The sequence below is a fragment of the Diadema antillarum genome, unplaced genomic scaffold (genome assembly GCF_040938485.1).
Source record: "Diadema antillarum isolate AM-2024a unplaced genomic scaffold, OU_Dant_1.0 seq00000122_RagTag, whole genome shotgun sequence".
In the NCBI taxonomy this organism is placed as follows: Eukaryota; Metazoa; Echinodermata; class Echinoidea; order Diadematoida; family Diadematidae; genus Diadema; species Diadema antillarum.
The window spans coordinates 443,759-464,731 of record NW_027271202.1 but is presented as its reverse complement, the minus strand read 5'-3'; the positions used below and the strand labels follow the sequence as shown (position 1 = coordinate 464,731).

The 20,973-nt window shown below is 37.5% G+C and overlaps 1 protein-coding gene across 1 annotated transcript in view; it reads left to right on the top strand.

Annotated features, from left to right (window-relative positions):
- Positions 1 to 3,886: 3,886 nt before the first annotated feature.
- The window catches only part of LOC139727218 (V-type proton ATPase 116 kDa subunit a 1-like), a 48,300-nt gene continuing 31,213 nt past the window's right edge, over positions 3,887 to 20,973 (top strand). The window contains exons 1-3 of the mRNA XM_071638175.1: positions 3,887 to 4,320; positions 15,318 to 15,587; positions 16,557 to 16,635. Of these exons, the coding sequence (XP_071494276.1) occupies positions 15,471 to 15,587; positions 16,557 to 16,635 (196 nt within the window). The 5' untranslated portion in view covers positions 3,887 to 4,320; positions 15,318 to 15,470. The remainder of the gene's footprint in view (positions 4,321 to 15,317; positions 15,588 to 16,556; positions 16,636 to 20,973) is intronic.

The following is a 20,973-nucleotide window of genomic DNA, read 5'->3' as shown; positions in this document are numbered from 1 at the left end:
CATGGAGATAGCTGAAATCACGTGACCACAATGGGACTGGAAGCAAAGTCTGCAACGGACGGTCCCTGAGTTGGTCTCTTGACTTCATGACTTCAGTCTGTCAGCTCTGCTGCAGAAAATCTTTATTTTCCGTTCTCTCTAATGCATTTCTGCAAAAATTTACAAGCATTCTTAAAAGGATTTAACATGGGCAGATGGGTGATCATATGCTTCGTACCATACTTCGGTAATACAGTACTTCAGTAGTGTATTTTTTCCTTACAAATTCTAATTCTTATATTCATCTTCAAATCATCCGCACTTCATGGAGATAAAACTAGGAATGCTGGCCGTTGAAGAACAAAATATTCATAGAAACGAACGCGAGATTACCTTATTATTGTACATGACTACTTAAGTCATAGAAGTATACTTCCGCGCTCTGTGATACTTTGTTTCGGATGAACTTCAATTGAGCGTTAGATACATTCATTTGAAGGTCAGTATCTCATATCGTTAAGAAAAGAAACATTGACTTCTGTTTACAGACATATTTACGCAGTCTACTAATGTCGCATAGGTCAAAATGTTTAGTGCACTCAGTTTGATAAGGGAGTTTCGGAGTGAATAGTCAGCTACTTTGCATGAGGTAATATCACAAATATCTGAGCAACCAGAAATTATATATTTTTTTAAACTTTTGGTCTACATGTAAAATCTAATGAATATAGTGTAAAACAGCAGATTTACGTAAACTGTAATTTCAAATTACTAAAATCATCTGAAAGAAGTGTTCCTCGAGTATACTTGGGCACCTTTAATGAGCAAAGAATGTGCAATATGGAAGACCAGAATTATTTCTAGTCTTCGTTCTTCGGGGGGCATTTCAAGAAATGTTTTGTCCGACACATTTTTGTCGGACAAATTTGCTCTCAGCCAATCAGATAAAAGGACTTTAGTAGTTTATAACAGTTTGCCAGAAAAAAAAAAAGAATCTGACAAAACGCTTCGTGAAATGCTGCATGATTCATTTGTTTTCTTTCCGGTATAAAAGACAAGGCATTTAAATATCTCATTTGCATGTCATGAGTTGTCCCTTGTATTTAGTAAATGGGTTTATTGTACTTTCGATTGGCAGCTTGAGCGGTGAGCGTGTCGTGACTTCTTAAACTTTATAGAGCATTTACTTCATGACCGAATAGGCAGTTGAAAAACTCAATAAGAATTAGGTGGAAAAAAAAAATCACAAATCACTTTCACCTATCATTGCAGCTGGTACTTTAAGCTGAATTTTTTCATTCGATAAATTGACAATGACTCCGAGAAACTTCGACTTTTTTATTGTTTTGTTTGCATATTTTGTGTCATGGGAAATAGGTGTAACATACTTATCTTGGACAGAGTAACGTATTTTGATGTCTTCAATCATCTTATGACCTTAAAATCTGCACTCATTTACTTAAGTCTCTTGCGCCTGCATTTTCATCAATTGTGTTGTTAGAAGCCCTGAATAAAGTATGAAATACTATGAATGGTATAAGTCAAACAACAAAGTATAATTGCCGCATTGATCTTCTGCTTACTGGAATGCGTGTGTGCATGCGTGTGTGTGTGCGTGTGTGTGTGTGTGGATGTATTGGAAAGAGAGAGTATAATGATCTCCAAGTGCAAACATCACAATATTATCATCACAAAAATCATATCCATACAGACATACGAGATATTTGAGCACACTCATATTTTTTAGCACAGACAAAATACCAGGGCCCCATTTTATGAAAATTTGATATGATAACAACTCTTGCTGGAATGGTCATTGTCATGGTGACGACAAGAATCCAGCTTACTGATTTGCTATTTGTTGCCATGCTGTGGGAAGTTGAGCAAGAGATACTTAGAAACTAATGTTAAAGTGCATACAGTTACTCTAAGAGCAATTCAAAGATTATTTGATGAAAATCGGTTTGGAAATGGCTGAGATATCCAAAAACAAAGTAAAGCAAAGCGATCCTATAGCAGCGACCTGTCAATAGCGGCCACCCTTCTCGTTTCCCTTGGAGCCACTATAGACAGGTGTATCTGTATTCATCATCGGGAAACATACGAAGAGTTTGTTTGCAAAAACCGATAAGTCCATATTTGCCAAATGGAGATATTTGCGATTTAAGGTCAAGAAAAATAAAGAGAATAATAAGAAAATGTTTGCTTCCTTTGACCATAACATCAAAAATAAACCTTTATGTAGTGGCCAATGTATCATTTTAAAGGTATTATTTTGTTCTTTATGACAGGAACCGTACTTCAAAATCTTCAAAAATGGACTTATCGGTTTTTGCAAACAAACTCGACTGCAAATCCCTGTGGATGACCTTCATTCCAATTGATGCATGAACTCTCATAGTGATGGAATAGCTAAGGTAAATCTAACAACTCGTTTCACAGGAATGAAGACATTTTAATAGTTCGTTTCACATCAGGGCTGAAGACTTAACTCATCTGCATATTCACAATAGGGTTAAATCCTCCTCCTGTGAAACTGTGTCGTGGAATGGACTATTGTGTAAGAATTACCAATGACAGCACGTTAAATTATCATTTTAAAAAGTGAAAGGTTATTCCATCTCGATGAAACACAGAGAAAAACTAGGAGTGAGCAACTGATGCGATCTCGCGAATGCTAAGAGGGGGGAAAGGGGGGGGGGGGGGACAGTGCTGGCGGGGGTGTTCCCCCTCCGACGGTATATAGGGAACGTTTTCATTTTGGGATTAGACATTGGGCAATATATAATGCAATTTTACTTACATAATTTTCATGATCTGTTTGTGATACGGAAGATGGCTCTGGGGGCATTATTTTGAGCATTTTGCCTTTTTTGTCTTAATTTGAAGAGCTTGCTTCAAAAAGTCGCTAAACCATCATTTTTCATTGGATTTAGCGCCTTTTGGTTGCAAGCTCTTCATTTGTAGAATGTATAACTGACATAGTTTAAGAGATGACAAAGTTTCGGACACCCGGATCTTAAAAAAAAAAAAAATTTAGAATAGGTAAATAACTATAATATATCCTTTAGCCAACCTCCTATGGGAGGCGTGAGAAAAAAAATAAAAATGATTTCTGGGCGGGTGAGCGTGACTTGGGTCGCAGCTCAATGGGGCGTGACTTGGTAAGTCTTGCATGATGTAGTGGGCCACAAAACACAGCGTGAATGCCATGACAGAAAGCTGGTATCCATTTCCGAGCCATCATCAATTCAAGAAAAAGTGAAATGATAACCAAAAATTTTGGTTGGCTCTGATCTACATTCATTCGTCTGTTTCGTGTTTTTTTTTTTTACATTTTATTGAATACATTATAAAAATCGTAATTATAGGCATGATAGCTACTAGGCTACTCGGTCTCCGTGGAGCAACGCAAAGTATTTTGATTTCACTGTACCATCCATCACCTCTATCCATACAGTAAGTGGGAGTTGTTTCATCTGCCATAAACAATAAACAAAAGAGATAATCTTCTTGCAGTGTTATGGCTGAATTATATCTTTCCCTTGGCACACATCTGCTAGTTGGACCAAGAAGGTACTATAGGCGAGCCTAGTACCTCCTTGACGAAATAATGAGCAAGAAGGCATCCTATTTGCATATTTGCAGAAGTCTGGGCGTCACGTCTTGCTTAGTTCAGGTTTACTAGAGAACTTGGTAAACGAATCAGATCCGAAAATTCCAGATTTGTGGAGTTGATGGTCGAGAGATAAAAACAGAGACTCCTCAACTTGAACTGGCTTGTGTCATGACATTGTACACTCAACCCGCCACAAGGTAGGCTCTGCGCAGACTGGTTGACTGCCCTCTATTGTCCTACCCTATACAAATTTTCGTGATCATTTCACTTTAGCCGGTAGCCGTAGGATGTGCAGAACGTGTGCTGCGCGGTGCTGCGCCGTAATTTTACACAGAGCCGTGCATGCATCACTCTTCGGAGCGAGGCAGGCGAGCTTACGACTGATACGAGTTGCCGACATCGACAGCATTGGGTATGCAGAGCTAAGCTAGAGTTGCTCGCTGAGGAGGTTATGAGAGGAGGAGGAGCCCGTAGATTGTAGGGAGTAAATAGTACGAGGGTCATTAGAGAGGCGGCTCCTGCTGGACGTCTTGGAAATCGATTCTACAGACCGGTCATTGGATTTTGCACACCTATCTTAGCACTTTCTATCACTAGAATCAGCTGAGACTTGCTATATGAGAGTATGAACGTGGTGATGCGGTGGATTTTAGTATTTTAAGGTTCGAAAGATTGCAGATTCCTACATCCTCTGCGAACACTTCTTCAGCTGCCTTGTCCAGGTGAGTGTACGTGTAATTTTGCTGTGTATGTTGTGTATGAGAATCTAGCTATCTATTAAAAGTAGGCCTAGACCATCTAGAAAACAATTAAATAGACTACTGAGTAAATGATTGTGAAATGTAAGATCATGGTAGGCCTATTAAATTTTGGTAAAGGTTAAGTTATCTTCTGTCTAACAGTTAGTAACGTTTACTGATTGTCACTTTGACTACTGTCACTTTAAATAGAGCCCAGCACTTTTTTTGCCATGCAGAAACAATAAATGAAGTGAAATGATCAATTTTATGAAATGCTAGCTGTTGCAACATATTGATAGACAGAAAGATCCCTCTGTCTGGAGGAGTCTTATATTTTGGACTTTATCGCTCTCCGTAGACATACTACAGTACAGAGTTTGAGTTTGAGTTTATTTTATTTCACCACGGGTCACTCACTTCAGCCAATGGCTGTTCTTCTGTGAGTCCGTGAAGTAAAAAATCATACAATTACAAAATACAACATTTTATACATAGTATAGGAAACTTTTAAAAAAAAAGTAACAAAAAAGAAAAAAAAAGAAAAAATTAAATACAAAAATCAAACAAACAGACACTCAAAAACAAATCATAGGAAATCATGCATACTACATAAAGAAAATGAGAATTAAGATACTGAAAAAAAAACCAAAGGAAAACGATTAATGCACAGTGTTACAGTTCAATGCAAACAATTACTACGTATATAATTTATCCACCTTATGTTTAAATGTAAGAAAGGATACACTTTGCTTTACATCATCTGATAAATTATTCCATAATTTAGCGCCTCGATATGTTACACTACGTTTCTTAAAATTAGTTCTTGGGTGTGGTACATCTAGTTTCAATATTCCTTTTCTCAGTATGTAAATAGTCTGCTTAAATGGAAATAAATTACATACAATTTGTGGCATAATCCTATTTACAATTTTATACATCACATACAATAACTGTTTATCACTTCTTTCAATAAATGTATCTATCTTTAACTTTGCATTTGTTTGTATCAAATCAAATAATGCTTCACTCGAAAATCTCCATTTTACATTCATAGAAACTCTCAATGCTCTATTTAATAATTTCTGAATTTTGTCAATACGTATTTTCCCCGCGTTTCCCCAGATTATACTACAGTAATCAATCCTACTTTGAATAATAGTTTTATAGAAAATCAATGCCATTTGCTCTGTTATATAAGGTCGAATTCTTCTTAACAAATATAAAAGGGTTTGTAATTTTTTATACAATGAATCGATGTGATATGTCCACTCTAAATATTGATCAATTTGCACACCCAGATATTTACAATTTGAAACACGAGTAATAACAGTGTCCTTTATCTTAATACATGGTGGCTCTACTGAGTTGAGTTTCTTTCTTGACCCAATTAAAAGAAATTCACACTTTGTAACATTAAGAGCGAGCTTATTTCTGGTTAACCATCTATGTATTCTCACCAATTCTTCATTTAAAACGCCCGTCAATCTCTTCACATCACTACACGAGTAGTGTAGGCAGGTGTCATCTGCGTATAATGAAACCTTGCATTTCTTTACAGATAAAGGCAAATCGTTTATGTATAGAACAAAAAGTAAAGGGCCCAGATTTGACCCCTGTGGTATTCCACATGTGATTGTCCGTGGACTAGATTGTACACCGTTGATGATAGTGCATTGTGTGCGACTGGTAAGATAACTTCGGAACCATTCAACAACAACATCACTGATACCATACATACGTAATTTCTTTAAGAGGATACCATGGTCTACTGTATCAAAAGCCTTCTTTAAATCCAAGGTTACTATCCCAACAAAGTTGCCTTTGTCCATATTATCAAGCCAGTCTTCAGTGGTGGTAAGCAAGGCAGTCATGGTGGAATTGTTTGGCCTAAAGCCTGACTGGTGCTCACTAAGCAAATCATTCGTTTGCAGATATCCGTAGAGTTGATCAAATACTAACTTTTCTATAATTTTTGTGATAATCGATAATATTGATATAGGTCGGTAGTTACTCATATTAGTTTTCTCACCACCCTTGTGGACTGGCGTAATACGCGATCGTTTCCACGACAACGGCACCTTACTTTGTTGTATTGATTGATTAAATATATATGTCAACGGCTTAAAAACATAATCAGCTATTGATTTCAAAACGATAGCGGGAATATTGTCCAAACCAGTTGCTTTATCAACAGATAGACTATTCAAACTGCTCAAAACATCTTTCTCATCTATCTTTTTCAACTTAAAATCATTTCCGTTATCAACGATTCCAGGGTCATTGCTCCCATCTTCATCATTGACTTCAATGCTCCCTTGAATAACCTTTCCAATGTTTGTGAAGTGCTTATTGAAGCTATCTGCTATCTCAACTTTATCATATATGTCCCTGTTTTCATTTGCAATACACGTTATTCTTTCAGCCCGCGGTTTACGAGGTAAAACATAACTCAATGATTTCCATACGTCACCAGAGGTACCACAACTATTTTCAACACAGCTAGCAATATACTCTTTCTTTGCTTTCCGAATTTCATACGTTACTTTATTTCGCAGTAGCTTATACTTATTCCAGTCATCAGACAGACCTGATTTCTTTGCTACACACTTTTGTACATTTCTTAGTCTGATTAATTCGAGGACCTGCTCAGTGATCCAAGGTGATTCTTTTTTCTTTATTCGTTTTTTCCTCAGTGGGGCATGTTTGTCTATAATACCAGTTATCACCTCTTCAAACTTGTTGTACAATATCTCCACATCAGTTTCTGTCATCATATCATCCCATGCTACAGACGATATATCTTTTTTCAACAATTCAAAATCAACCTTCTTTAAGTTACGAGAAACCTTATACAAATGTCGAGCATCTTTCTGAGTGCGTCTTTTCCCAAAGGAACAATACACAAGATAATGATCACTTAAAGTTAGTGGCAATACATCCACCATACCTATTTTTTCTGCTGCATTAGTCATGATGAGATCAATTGTGGAAGATGAAGTAGCTGTATCCCTCGTTGCAGAATTCACTAACTGTTCATAACCATAACATTCAGTTACTTCAAACAACCTTCTAGTTTGCCACGATCTTTTCTCAGGCATTGTATTACAATTCATGTCACCAAGAAGTATACATTCATAATCTAAATCTTCTATCGACTGAAGTACTGACTCCAGCAAATCAAATGCGCTCCGATTTGAGTGAGGAGGTCTATACCACGTAGCAATCAATACTGGCTTTACATATACACGTTTTATTTCAATAATTAACATTTCCAGCTCGGAATTCATAAGGTCATATCTTACAGTATAATCAATTTCATCTCGCACATATACAGCTACACCTCCCCCTGATCTATCCCTGTCTTTACGAATTATGCTATAACCGTTACACAGTAATTCGTTATCATAAATTGATTCATTAAGATGTGTTTCACTCAGTGTTAACACGTGGATATTTGTTTGAGTAGTGAGTACACGTAATTCATCAATGTTCTTTGTCAGCGATGCACAGTTTAAATGTGCGATTTTGATTCCATCCGCACTGCGAAGGTTATCTATATGTTCTTCCAAGGACGCTAATACATTTCTTTTCGCTTTCCAGGGTTCCAAACCTCGATGTTCGTCACTGTGGGATGCATTTTCATTATCAGTGTGCAAACCTTCATCAGATATATCGTAAATGCAATCACTGTTTACATGAAATGGTAATTCAGATAGGCAACAACATCGGCAGATCCAGTCATCGTCTGAGACAAAAATGTCTTCACTGTAAGGGGTGCATTTCAAATGACACCAACGTCGACATACCGAACACAGGAGTGCATTTTGGTTGCATTGAACTTTTTTATCACAAACAATACATGGGTACTTAATATTCAAATTTGTCTTAGTTCACTAGTTGGTATTACAGCTAACCTTTCTTTACTGCAGCCTCTCGATGTCGGACATGTTCCTGATCGGGACTCGCTTGTCGTCTTTCCCGTAGATTTTGACTAGCGCGGTGATTTTTCCGTCTTTGGTCCATACTCGCTTCACGGACGACTTTTTCGCTGCGGCGTTGACGAGTGACCGTCGCTGCAGCGTCAGGTCCTCGTGAACGAAGATCGGGCTGCCTTTGAAGCGGGACTTCGCGTCGTAGACAATTTGACGAGTGTTGTAGACTGCAAATTTGACAATGATGGGTTTGGGCGTCTGTTGTCGCTCTGTTTCCTGTCTGGACCTGGGTGTAATACGATGGCTCCTGGCAATGCATGAAGACTGGAGGGTGATGCCAAGGTGTTTCTTGACAACATCCATGATGACGGCGTCAGTGTTTTCGTCCTTGGTTTCTGGAATCCCGTAGAATCTGAGACATTCTCGTCGGGAATACTGTTCCTGTTCTTCAATGTCATGCTGTACCTTTGAGATGTCGTTTTCCAATGCTTTCAGTTTTGCATTCACTGAGTGTTGTTCGGCCTTCAGCTGTGCAAGGTCCAGTGAAATGGCTTCGTACACACTCTGTGTCACTTTCTCCAAAATGGCGTCGGTGATTACCTCCTGCATTCTTTCAATGATGTCATCCGAGCACAATGCCTCCTTTATTTGCGCTTGAAGGGTTTCTTTGACGTTTTCCATGGTCAATGGTAAAGTCTCACTTCGGTGATCAGCCAAGTTCAAAAGAAATTTATGAGTGAAATTTTTATGACTCTGCATCTCGGCGAGCGAATGTGCGCGCAGCCCCCCCCCCCCCCCCCCCCCCCCCCCTCGGACTTCCACGGCATGGAGCTTTTTCAATTTTTAGCTCTTAATGGTGCAATCAGGTGCATACTTAAGTGACTATTTTGTACTTATTTTGAAAGACAGAAGGAAAATATACCTTCAATGGTAACTATCACTTTGAGTATCCTTGTAACTATCCTTTGAGTTATGCTCCTTATTAATATGGGCCCAAATTTGCAGACTTTGCCCGATGCGTGAGAAAAATGGGTGCCATGCGTGAGATCGTGACACGACCCCTAAATGCTTGAGTCTCACTCAGAATGCGTGAGACTTGATAGCTCTGATACTAGTCTTAGGAGGGGATCCGTGAAACCAGACGCAGTCTCCGCGGAACATATCCCCTACGACCATACAGACCGATCTTTCAGTCAATTGCAACACAGACCGCCTCACACTTGGTGCATTGAAATGCATTCTGGCAGTCTTCTGGCTGCATATAGACAGAAAAATCTGTGTGTCCAGAGAAGTTTTTTTAAATCATTTTTTGGCTGTAACAGCTCTCCTGGAGGGGATCTGTCAAGTGTGAAGCCAGATGCAGTCTCTGCGGAACATAACCCCGATGACAAGATACAGACTAGAATCAATCTAGATCTAATCTTTCAGTCGACTACCAGTATCTGCGATGCTACATCACAAGAAAATTGCACAGTGTGACACACACCCAGGCTTGATGTAACAGGCCTAGAGTAGATAGGTGTATTTAGGCCTAACACTACAGTTATAAGGTATTAAAACAGTTTTAAATGAAATTTCATGTCTTTTTAAAGGACAAGTTCACCTTCATGTACATGTGGATTGAGTGAATGCAGCAATATTGTAGAACACATCAGTGAGAGTTTGAGGAAAATGAGACAATCCGTTCAAAAGTTATAAATTTTTAAAGTTTCTGCTCAGTCATGGCTGGATGAGAAGACTAATATAGCTTGTGATGTCACATGAGTACAACGGTATAAAGAAAGTATAAAGAAAATTCACCTTATTTTCACCTTTCTCGCATAACAAAAGAACACTCGACTTCTCTCTTTCAGAAGGCAAGGGGAATAATAATATCCTTAACATGCATCAGTAACAAGTCCAAGAAATGTGCACTTTATTCAAAAAGTAAAATTTTGTGAAATTCTCTTTTTATTTTCATTATCGTTGTACGCATGTGACATCACACTCTGTAGTAGTCTTCTCATCCAGCAGTAATTGCGCAGATACTTAAAAAATTCATAACTTTTGAACGGATTGTCGGATTTTCCTCAAACTTTCACTGATGTGTTCTACTAATATTGTTGCATTCACTCAATCCAAGGTGAACTTGTCCTTTAACAAGGTATGCATTATACTATTAACTTGTTCAACGCACATTTTAATGTCATTTCTCCGACTCATGCATTGCTGCCTAAATATGCAGGATAGCCACACCAGACATTTGTACTTGTAAAAATTAATGACATCAAGATCAAGGAAAATATTAAATTTGAGTAAGATATTTGGGAAAGAGTTCCTTATGCCCCTCCCCCCCCCCCCCGCTAGTTTGCGCAAAATGGATAGATTGCTATTTTTTTTTCATACTAATAATGGACTAAATAAAGGTTATGCCATTTATGGGAAGACTTCCCATAACCTTTATTTAGTTTATTATTAGTAAGGGGGAATAGTGGTTTGTTTATTTTGTGCAAGTTGGTGGGGGACATAAGGAACTCTTTCCGATATTTGAAACTAGAAAAGCTCTCTGAGAGTGCAGACCTCCGCCAAGGAAACTAATTTCCTCCCATATATACACAAATGCTGAAAATCGTGCAATTTCCTAGATTTTAAGATATGATCTAGAAGCCTTTTGTTAACATCATCAGCTTCCATCTGCATCATGCATTGCCCGAGCAAGGTATACTAAATGTGCTTTAAAGAGCGCATGTATTGTATGCAAACGTCAAATACGCACAGCTTTAAATGACATGTATGCCCCTACCTCTCAAGTTCATTGACCCATTGACACTTAAAAAGTATACGGACATGTTGCCATCTGTATTCATCTTTAACAGCTGTCTCTGTCACTTTAGAGTGCAGTTATAATCGAGATGTTGCTCCATACACAAAGGGATCACTAGATGTCAATCTTCTTGAATTTTATTTGACAAAATTGTATGTGGTATTTAATTTGTACAATATTTACTTTTATTGCTAATGAGAGAATGGCACAATTCCCTTGATCATTTCAAGCTGCACTATGTATTCTAGTTTCAGTGAGGAGTCTACACAAAAAGTAAAACTACCATCACATGATCATGGCAGCTGTTTGTGATTGACATTATGGATGATGCTAAATGTGGATATTGTTTTATGCCTATCCTTTTGATTCCTTTTTTCTTTGCTCAAATCTTAACCCGTTTGGGACAGACTGATTTTACTGTAACACGCATTTCCCATAGCCACCTGCCCAAGTATTCTCAGGACTCGTCTGCAACGGGTTAACTACATGTAATTGGTTGCTTCAATTGGCAACTCACTCAGGTTCAATGTACATTTAATCTGTTAAATGTTCACATAGCCATTGGAGTTTGAAATTTGATGTGCAGTTATTTAAATACAAAGAAAACGAAAGCAAAAGTGTGTGTGTGTGTGTGTTTGTTTGTGTGTGTGTGTGTGGGGGGGGGGGGGTGTCAAAGAGGGAAATCAAAGAGATTCCAAAAAGTAATCAGGAAGAAACCAGTGCATCACAGGATGCCTCTCTATACAGACCAAAATAATTAATTCTCATGTCAGGAGGATGTTGATATTCGAACTCTTTTCAGGACATGAAAAAATACAATACTTAAAGTCTTTTGGGAGCCTCCTACATAACCAAGGAATGACACAGCCTACATTATGACACTGACAAACAAGTTGCTATTAAAGTACTGTAAACGTGGACATTTTCAGGGTACATTAAAGGGACTGTACAGTAGTGGAACAAAGACATCCTACATTTTTGTATTAAAGGTGTGGCCTGTCGCCTTTTATTATTAGCACTTTTTTAGGTATCTCAGCCATTTGAAAAACAATTTTCATCAAATAAACATTGAATCCTTTTTAAAACTATATGCTCTTTCATATTTCATAAGAGGTGGATCTCAGCCATTTGAAAAACAATTTTCATCAAATAAACATTGAATCCTTTTTAAAACTATATGCTCTTTCATATTTCATAAGAGGTTTCTCATTATCTCACTGAGGAATGTTCAAAACATGAATCCCCACCTCAACCAGTACTGTACAGTCCCTTTAACTTTTGCGTAATTCACACTATTTTTGCCCAGCTAAATACTAAAACTTGCACAAATATCTTCACAAATTTCTTGGCACATTTTGAATTGGTTGACAATGCGCAGAGCAATTTCAAGAGCCTGGCACTTTGTTTTTGAGCCTCTCAATAATGTGAAAAAATGAATAAATGTGAAAAATATCGACATTTACAGTAATGTGGATATTGTGTTTGCTCACTGCAAAACTTCTATTTTGAGCAATGTCAATACGTTGTACTAACCTAACAAAATTGTGCTTGGCAATGACAGTAGATCCATGACTTTTATTGTTCAAGCAAATGCATTGTCACGCTTAGTCAGCAATTGAGGGAGCATGTGACTGGCGCTACCCTGTATGTCATTAACTTGGCGCCTATCATACTTGTACCCCACACAGACTCAAAAGTTTTAAAGCAGCGATGAGATACATGTATTGTGCTTCCAATACATGTCCCTAGGTAGTCACAAACCTAAAGGCATTGATTGCCCATTATAAATCTGGATTCCATGTCAAAATATATTCCACCATATCATATTCATATGGAAGCATCATGATTGAAAGTACTCCGCCTTTGTCTCTTCTTTTTCTTGCCTCTGGTTTGAAAGGTTGTTTCAGAGTGTAATGAATCCTGCAAAGAGAATATAGGGTTCTTTGTTGAGCAAGTACAGAGGTTATTTTCATCTCAATTATGGTAACAGTGTCATATGTTACAGGCAAAGTACACATCAATATGTTTATGTTTTATGTTAAAAGGAAAGTATTGTTGTGGAGGGACAATTTTTTTCTTCAAAAAGTCCAAATCATAGTATGCAAAGATGATTTAAACAAAAAGAATTACAGATTATGGTGTAAAATTAATCCATCACAATGAGAAATGGCAAACGTGGAAAACTTCAGATTGAATTGAATTGAAAAGTGACTGCAAATTTGAATGTCAGTTTATCACAATGCCAATCCAATAGAGATTTCAGCAAAATTGTAATATTGTGTAACCATAATGCCAGTACCCAGTGAGATATTAAATGCAGCTATTCTTGGGCATCATTGAAGAGATTAGGTACAGAATACGCTTTTGTATTGCACCAAGGTTGAAATATCACCATACATCGCATGACTGAATTATGTAAATGAGTCTTTTGCATTTAAGTGCAATACCCTGGTTGATTGGAATCAATAATATCCCCCCCCCCCCCCCCCACACACACACACACAGAATGCAGCCATATGGCTGAGTGATATCATCCCAAACCGTGTATTGTGTGTGTTAGGTAGGAGTGTGCATGCAGTGAAGCAGGTAGTGTGCCCTGCTATCCTAATTAGATGCACACCATCTATTCACCCATCTTCCAAGCTCCTCATCCAGCCAGTGTGCAATCACTCCATGGATGCACATTGGACTGTCATAGCAAGGAGATGAGCGCTCGCCTAAAACTGTATCTTCTTGGTTAACCCGTTGAAGGCTAGTCCTGAGTATACACTCAGCCGGGTGTCTTTGGGAAATGCATGTTATAACAAAATCAGCTTGTCCTCAACGGGTTAAAGAAGCACACTTACAACCTAGGCATGTACCGTATAGCAGTTAATGTCAGTGTTACAACTGTACTGCAAGGATTTGTGTGTTGTGTGTGTGTGTGTGTATTCTTTTTTTTGGGGGGGGGGGGGGGGGCAGATGGGTTGTAACTACAACGTGTATGTACTGCCTACCCGCTATGTATTTCAGTGTCTTTATTTTTTAGGCATATATTGCAAATCAGCTGATATAAAATGTTGTGAAATTGAACAACTGAGAGAAATATCATCTATCATAACACAAGATGTGCTGTTTATTGTCTTCAAGGTGGGAAATCACTGGCTTTTTTCCTGAAAAGGGATAAATCTTATTTCTCATGAAATGCTACCGTGGTTCTCAATCACGAATTCAATATGGTAACCTGTGAAACCATACAATTCCCATTTTGTAAAATATACAGGCTCTGTACTTGCAAATGTATGTACAGATATGCAGATGATGATAATTTTGTCTGTATGTGTGGGAGAGCAATAATTCACTACCATAAAGGCACAAAACAGTTTAATCATAAATTCGTTGACAGTTGTTTCTCAGCCTTTATCTCACTTTCTTTTGCAAAACGTTGCCACATTTTGGCAGATTTTAGTTTCATGCCTGTCCCTGTTGGGTAGTATGCAGGGTTGCGTCATTGTTCCTCATTTCCTGGTCGGCAGATTTGCACTAAAATTTTCTTCTGTAGTGAACATGAATAGATGGTTGTCTGCTATTGTAAAGCTGTTGATGCTAAAGCTGAAAAATGAAACAATTGAACTTGTCAAACATGCAGCGATTATGTTTTTTCCTCCTTGCTTTTTTTTTTAATGTGCTGTGCTGACATGTACTTCTCTACTCTACTAATACCATGAGAGAAGGAAATAAAGCAAAATGCACAGTCACCATTCAAAGGCTGTCATGTCGTCAAGCTATACATATGCTTATTTGACGACAGTCTTCTGCATTCACACTCCCAATACATATGTGCCATAATTCAGTCAGATCATTTAATTGACTTTATCCCAAGTGGTTCCCAATTGATGTGTTCTCTTATTCTTTTCTTTAATCTGTACACGTATATTTGATATCTCAGTTTTATATTCGGATGTACACACTGTATAATGTTCTATTATCTTGTAAACAAAAAAGAAATGACTGTATTTCATTTGTTATATACCGTATATTCGATTTAGAAAATTCCTAATAAATTCATTTGAATTGAATTGAACAAATTGTTCCACCAGCATCTACTGAAAAAAAAAAACAACAACATCAGTACTACATCCAAGGAGTGGATTGTTGAGGGTTACTGGTGTTAGGTTTTTTTTTTTATGTACATGTTGTATAGACCTTGTCTTTTCAGTATTAAACATTTGATACAATCAAGTGTAATATTCTCTTCTCTGCAGACTCATCTGCTTTGTGTGTACAGAGTGATATCTTCCTTCTGAATCCTGAAGCACTTTGAAGTTCCGAACAGTGTCACTCTCTTCTAGACCAAAGCCACACCTCTACCTTTTACTCCGGTCCTTCTCCACCGGAGGTAACCACACCCCACCACCATGGGGTCATTGTATCGCAGTGAGGAGATGTGCCTGGCCCAGCTGTTCTTGCAGTCTGAGGCGGCCTATGCGTGCGTGGCGGAACTGGGAGAGCTGGGACTGGTTCAGTTCAGAGATGTAAGTTGAAAGTCATTATGACCTCACAATTATCACCTTTTGTACTCAACTGTAATGTGTTCTTGTTCATTGTTCATTCTTAAATCAGCAAAACTGAGTTCAACATCATGGCAAAATTGCAACTGGTTGACAAATTGCCCTACATCGACGTAAATAAGCACTGAATTGATCAGTGTTTTAGTAGTAGCCATGATAAAAAATCATGGGCGTACAACTACTCGAGTAGGATTCGAACCTACGACTTCGTGTAGGATTCGAAAACATCGATCAATTCAGTGCTTATTTACGTCTCAATGGAGGGCAATTTGTCAATCAGTTGCAATGAAAAACATCTTGACGGAAGAATTTCATGAATTTGAATCATGGCAAAATGTTGAGGACATTTTAATGTGCTGTGGAATTTGTATATAATACATACATATGTACATCAAATACTAAAGTAAATGGAGATATTATTATTAGCTCTCTGGTTTTCAAATGAAAACTTGGTGAAAAATAATCAAACTTGATGTAATTATAACAATAACAACTGTTAGCCTAAAGGAAAAATTAGGTAAAAGTCATGTACATGTAGTCTTGTAAATTCAGGAGCATTTTGGATAAGACTTCAAGCGTATGGTTTTCATGACACAAGTCTGGCAATATTCAATCAAATAGGATATATCCATACTGCGATAGAGTTACCACACTGATATAACTGTGTGCACTGGATTTGTCATTTGCTAACAAGTCAAATTTGTGTTCAGTTTGCAGTAAGACAACACCAGAATTTTAGCAGGCAAAACCTGTGATACAAAGATTACTGGTGACAAATAATGTGAAGAGCATCCAAAAAGTAATACGGATGTGAGAATGTGATTAGTTAATCACAGCTAGAACAAAAAAGTTAGTTTATAGAAGATTTAGAAGTGAAAAGTTGAGTGTGACATACAAGGCTATGATTAATATGGATTCTCTTTTTTGAAACAGTTGAATCCAGATGTGAATGCCTTCCAGCGCAAGTTTGTTAACGAGGTCCGCCGATGTGATGAAATGGAGAGGAGATTACGTAAGTGCACATGCATATGAATTAATCATCGAAAAAAACATGAGTTTGTTCAGAAAACAACTTGGGTTGGTAGCCATGTTTGCAGTGCAGATGAGAAAAAGGGGAATTTTCCATGATATTACAGTGCAAACATATTTTTGCTTTTTTTTATGTTATATCACAGGATCAGTCCACCAGCATACAATATCAAAGTCCATATGATTATTCCACCCATGACTTATGTTTAGCTGCACAAAAGCCAAATATAATGTCCATGGAGTGATCGCTGCACTGTTGTAGGTGAATTTGTTTACATGCCGTGCTGTAGCAATCAAATGTGCAATAATGTCATTTATTTGGTTCGTTTGTATCTTCCATATCGGTTAATATTTAAGCTAAGTTGAAACTTCTAATACAGTTAGTGCTAGTGACCCCTGAGATAGGTTGCAGAAACATGTGAGGAAAAAATGAAATGAAAACCAACAAACCTCTTTGACTAATGACATAAGTGAGGTTATAGTAAAGTGATATTGTTGCATCATAGTCCTACGAATAAACTACAAAGTACACCACCATGTGGCTTTGATACAGTGCAAGCCAGGTCCACATGCAGAAAAACAGAATGTAAGTGGCTCTGTGCCTGTGAGTATCCTTTACCTATATGTGACCCTGCACCTCAAAACAAACAAAAAGTCGCCAGACATGAATTCTTAATTAAGACCATATTCTGAAAGAGCAGACTTTAAGCTTTAAAATGATGTATAACTCAAATCAAATGGACTCTCCTAACCTATCTAAATATTGGAAAGAAAGCGCAAACTCAGGAAAAGTGTGAACTGAGAAAAGAGGCTCTGAAGTACAGTGTCTATTCAAGCGCTTAATCTTTACCAAACCGTGCTGGCTGTGCGATGAATTGGACAAAAAACAGGAAGTAAACCACCAGAGTAACAACAATGAAGGGATTATCAGATTAAACTGAAATTAAGCATGCCTCATTAACACATTCTCTCCATAATTAATGCCAACTTTCAAAGCAGTAGCACTATTCTTTCAAAAGTTATTAGAGTTGAAAGTGAAGAGTGTGGACAAGGTTTTTCAGAAATGAAAAAGGGATTCTAAAGACACACGTAATCACACTATTTTACAAAAAATGTTTGAGATAATCTGCTAAACAAAATATTTTCCTGCCCGTTTTATGATACCAAATTTTAGCATAATGTGAAAGAAGACCCGCTCTTTTAGAAAATATGAAAAAGTCAAGTTCGGCTAGGTTGACCCATTTTACTTATTTTCAGTCCTCACGCAAAATCAATGTGTGCGACTTTATGTTTGTTTTGAGGTGCACGGTCACATATAAGCTATCTGAAGTGAGATCTTGATTTCAATCCTTTTACAACTAACGGAATATCTATTATTGCTCAGTATATGAAATGGAAATCAATTGCTTGCTCATACAGGTCATGGGGCAAATCTTTGAAATGCATTAATTCTATTCCTGACATGCTGTGAACTCTGAAAGCAATCAATATTTGTGCACTGTGAGACAAATGTCTGCTAAGGAGCTCCTCATGAATAAGAAGCGACAGGGATGTAAAGAGAAGCGCTAATTTTACTGTACAAGCATTGTTCACCCCTTGTCTGCTTTGAGTGCTGAGTGGCACAGAAAAACCCCATGGCATTGTACAAACTGTCAAAAGACCCTGGCACAGAAAAGATTAAATGGTGATTTTGAAATGTCGAGTGAGTGCTCGATACGTGTATGAAAGGTGGTGAGAGTGTGCTTCAAAAGCATGCAAATCATAGAAACAGACGTGAAGATTGATAAACAGTGCAGATCTTGGAAGACAATAGGTGATAAAATAGTAGACAGAGTATGCTTCAAAGGCCTGCAGATCTCAGAAACAGATGTGAAGAATGATAAAACAATATGAAGGTTATGAAAGACAATAGGTAATTACATAGTAGACACAAATAGACTATGATTGCATATTTCATAATCAAAGACATCGGTATGATAATTGTACCATTGCCCCCTAGAGAATCCATTTGGTATGAGCAGGGTTCACCATAATCAGTCTGGATCCAGTAAGACCTGCCTAATCAAATACACTGTGTGCAGTGTAAATATTTGATCACTGATATGATTGATTATAGAGTGAAGTAATGGTGTTGCAGTAAATTTGTTGAATGCAGGTACAATGTATGCCTGAACTTTGTTTAGAAAATTTTATTCATAGAAGACAACCACTGAGCCGTCATTCCTCTGTCCAAACATTTGAACAACTACATTAATGGGCATTACATAATTTTTTATTTACCTTTTACTATGAATGAATTGAAAAGGTCAGGATAATCTATTTAGTATAATAAACAGTAATCTACACTGTATTTCTAAAGGAACGAATGTGGCATGAATGTATAAACTCTACTATGACTTACAACAAGTCAAAGACAACAAGTTGATATAGAGCCAACAACATTAAGTGTACACGAACTTGTAATATGAGCAACCCACACACCTTCTTTGTTTTTATAATACCACAGTTTTGCTACTAGTCCAAGAGCATTAGGTCAAAAAAGGCCTAAACCTGGACATTTTTGGTAACAAGCTGAATTTTTCAGGATAGGTCCAGAAAAATGTCTAGAATAACATACTAAAAGTCCTCATAAATCCTCCTTGAGCGTTTTCCGCAATCCAAGATGGCGTCCAAAATGGCCGCCATTTCCAGAAATTCTTATAACTTTTCAACCAGAGAACCCAAATACAAAATTTAAATGTCTAAATATATGTTTTGAAGTATGAAGAACTCAATAAAACACATATCAAGAGATTTTGATGCACGCAAGTACCGAAATCCAAGATGGCGTCCAAAATGGCCGCCATTTTCTGAAATTCTTATAGCTTTTCAGCCAGGTAACCCAAATACGAAATGTATATATGTCTAAATATATGTTTTGAAGCATGAAGAACTCATTGAAACACATATCAAGAGATTTTGATGCACGCAAGTACCAAAATCCAAGATGGCATCCAAAATGGCTGCCATTTTCTGAAATTGTTATAGCTTTTCAGCCAGGTAACCTAAATACAAAATTTAAGTGTCTAGATATATGTTTTGAAGGATGAAGAACTCAATAAAATACATATCAAGAGATGTTGACGCACACAAGTACCGTAATCCAATATGGCAACCAAAATGGCCGCCATTTCCTGAAATTTTTATAACCTTTCAACTAGAGAACCCAATACACAATTTAAGTGTCTTTACACGTTTCGAAACATGAATAACTCAATAAAGAGATTTAGACGCACGAATGTGCTGATTTTAACGCTCGAGCTCTTCCTTATATGGAAAATGGGGTGCAAAATGTCCGAATTTTATCTCACAATTATGTAAATAAATGTCAATATATTTTATAAGAAACTTTTTATTTAAAATATAGTTCTTATGTGTAAAGTATACAAATAAGAGCATTTGCATGTTAACGTCAAGGAGTGTGTCCTTGTTTCGAGAGAAATATTTCACACAACAGATTTGTTGTTAAACAGAAAGCCTACTAGAAGGCAATATCCGTTTACCACATGGTCTATTTTCGTCACCTTTATAAGCACATGAGATGAAAATTTAGTGCTAGCCCCTTTTTATTACCAATGCATTTGATGTCTACCATGAGGTGAGTTCCAGTTGAAACTGTCAGTTATCACTTGAGAAGTAAAAACAATTCTTTGAAAAGTAAAGTTATTTGTGCATGGAGGGGGGATACTCCTCCACCACACGAGGGAGTTTTTCTTTCTTTTTTTTACTCGAAAGTGAAATACATAGTGCAAGCGTTTGGTAAGATATTGAATTATTTCCATCAAAGAGTAGGAAATTGGATATAAAGTAGTATTCAGGGAAATGGGCAATATGATTATGGAAGGGTGTGTGTGGGGGGGGGGGTCCCCTCCCCCTCCCCCCCCCCCCCCCAACATGAGGGAGATTTTGCATTTTCAGACCTGATATTCAGACATCCTGATGCACCCTATTGGTGAAATATTAGATTTTTGTTTCCATCAAAAAAGGAACAAAAAGATATACAATCATGGAAGTGCGCGGTTATAGGGTTGCCTGCTCCCACACGAGGGAAAATTTCGTATTTTCACAGAGCTGTTGCATCCATTTGGTGAAATACCCGATATTTGTTTTCTATTTGAAAACGTGAGGAAAAATATGTATTCAGGAAAGTGTCGGGGAGGGAGAAGTGTGAAAGGAGAATACTCCTTCCCATACCTCAGAAATTTTTGTATTTTCCAATTTGAAATTCAGAGATTTAGCGCACTCTTTGGTGAAATATCTGAGATTTGTTTTTGTCCTAAAA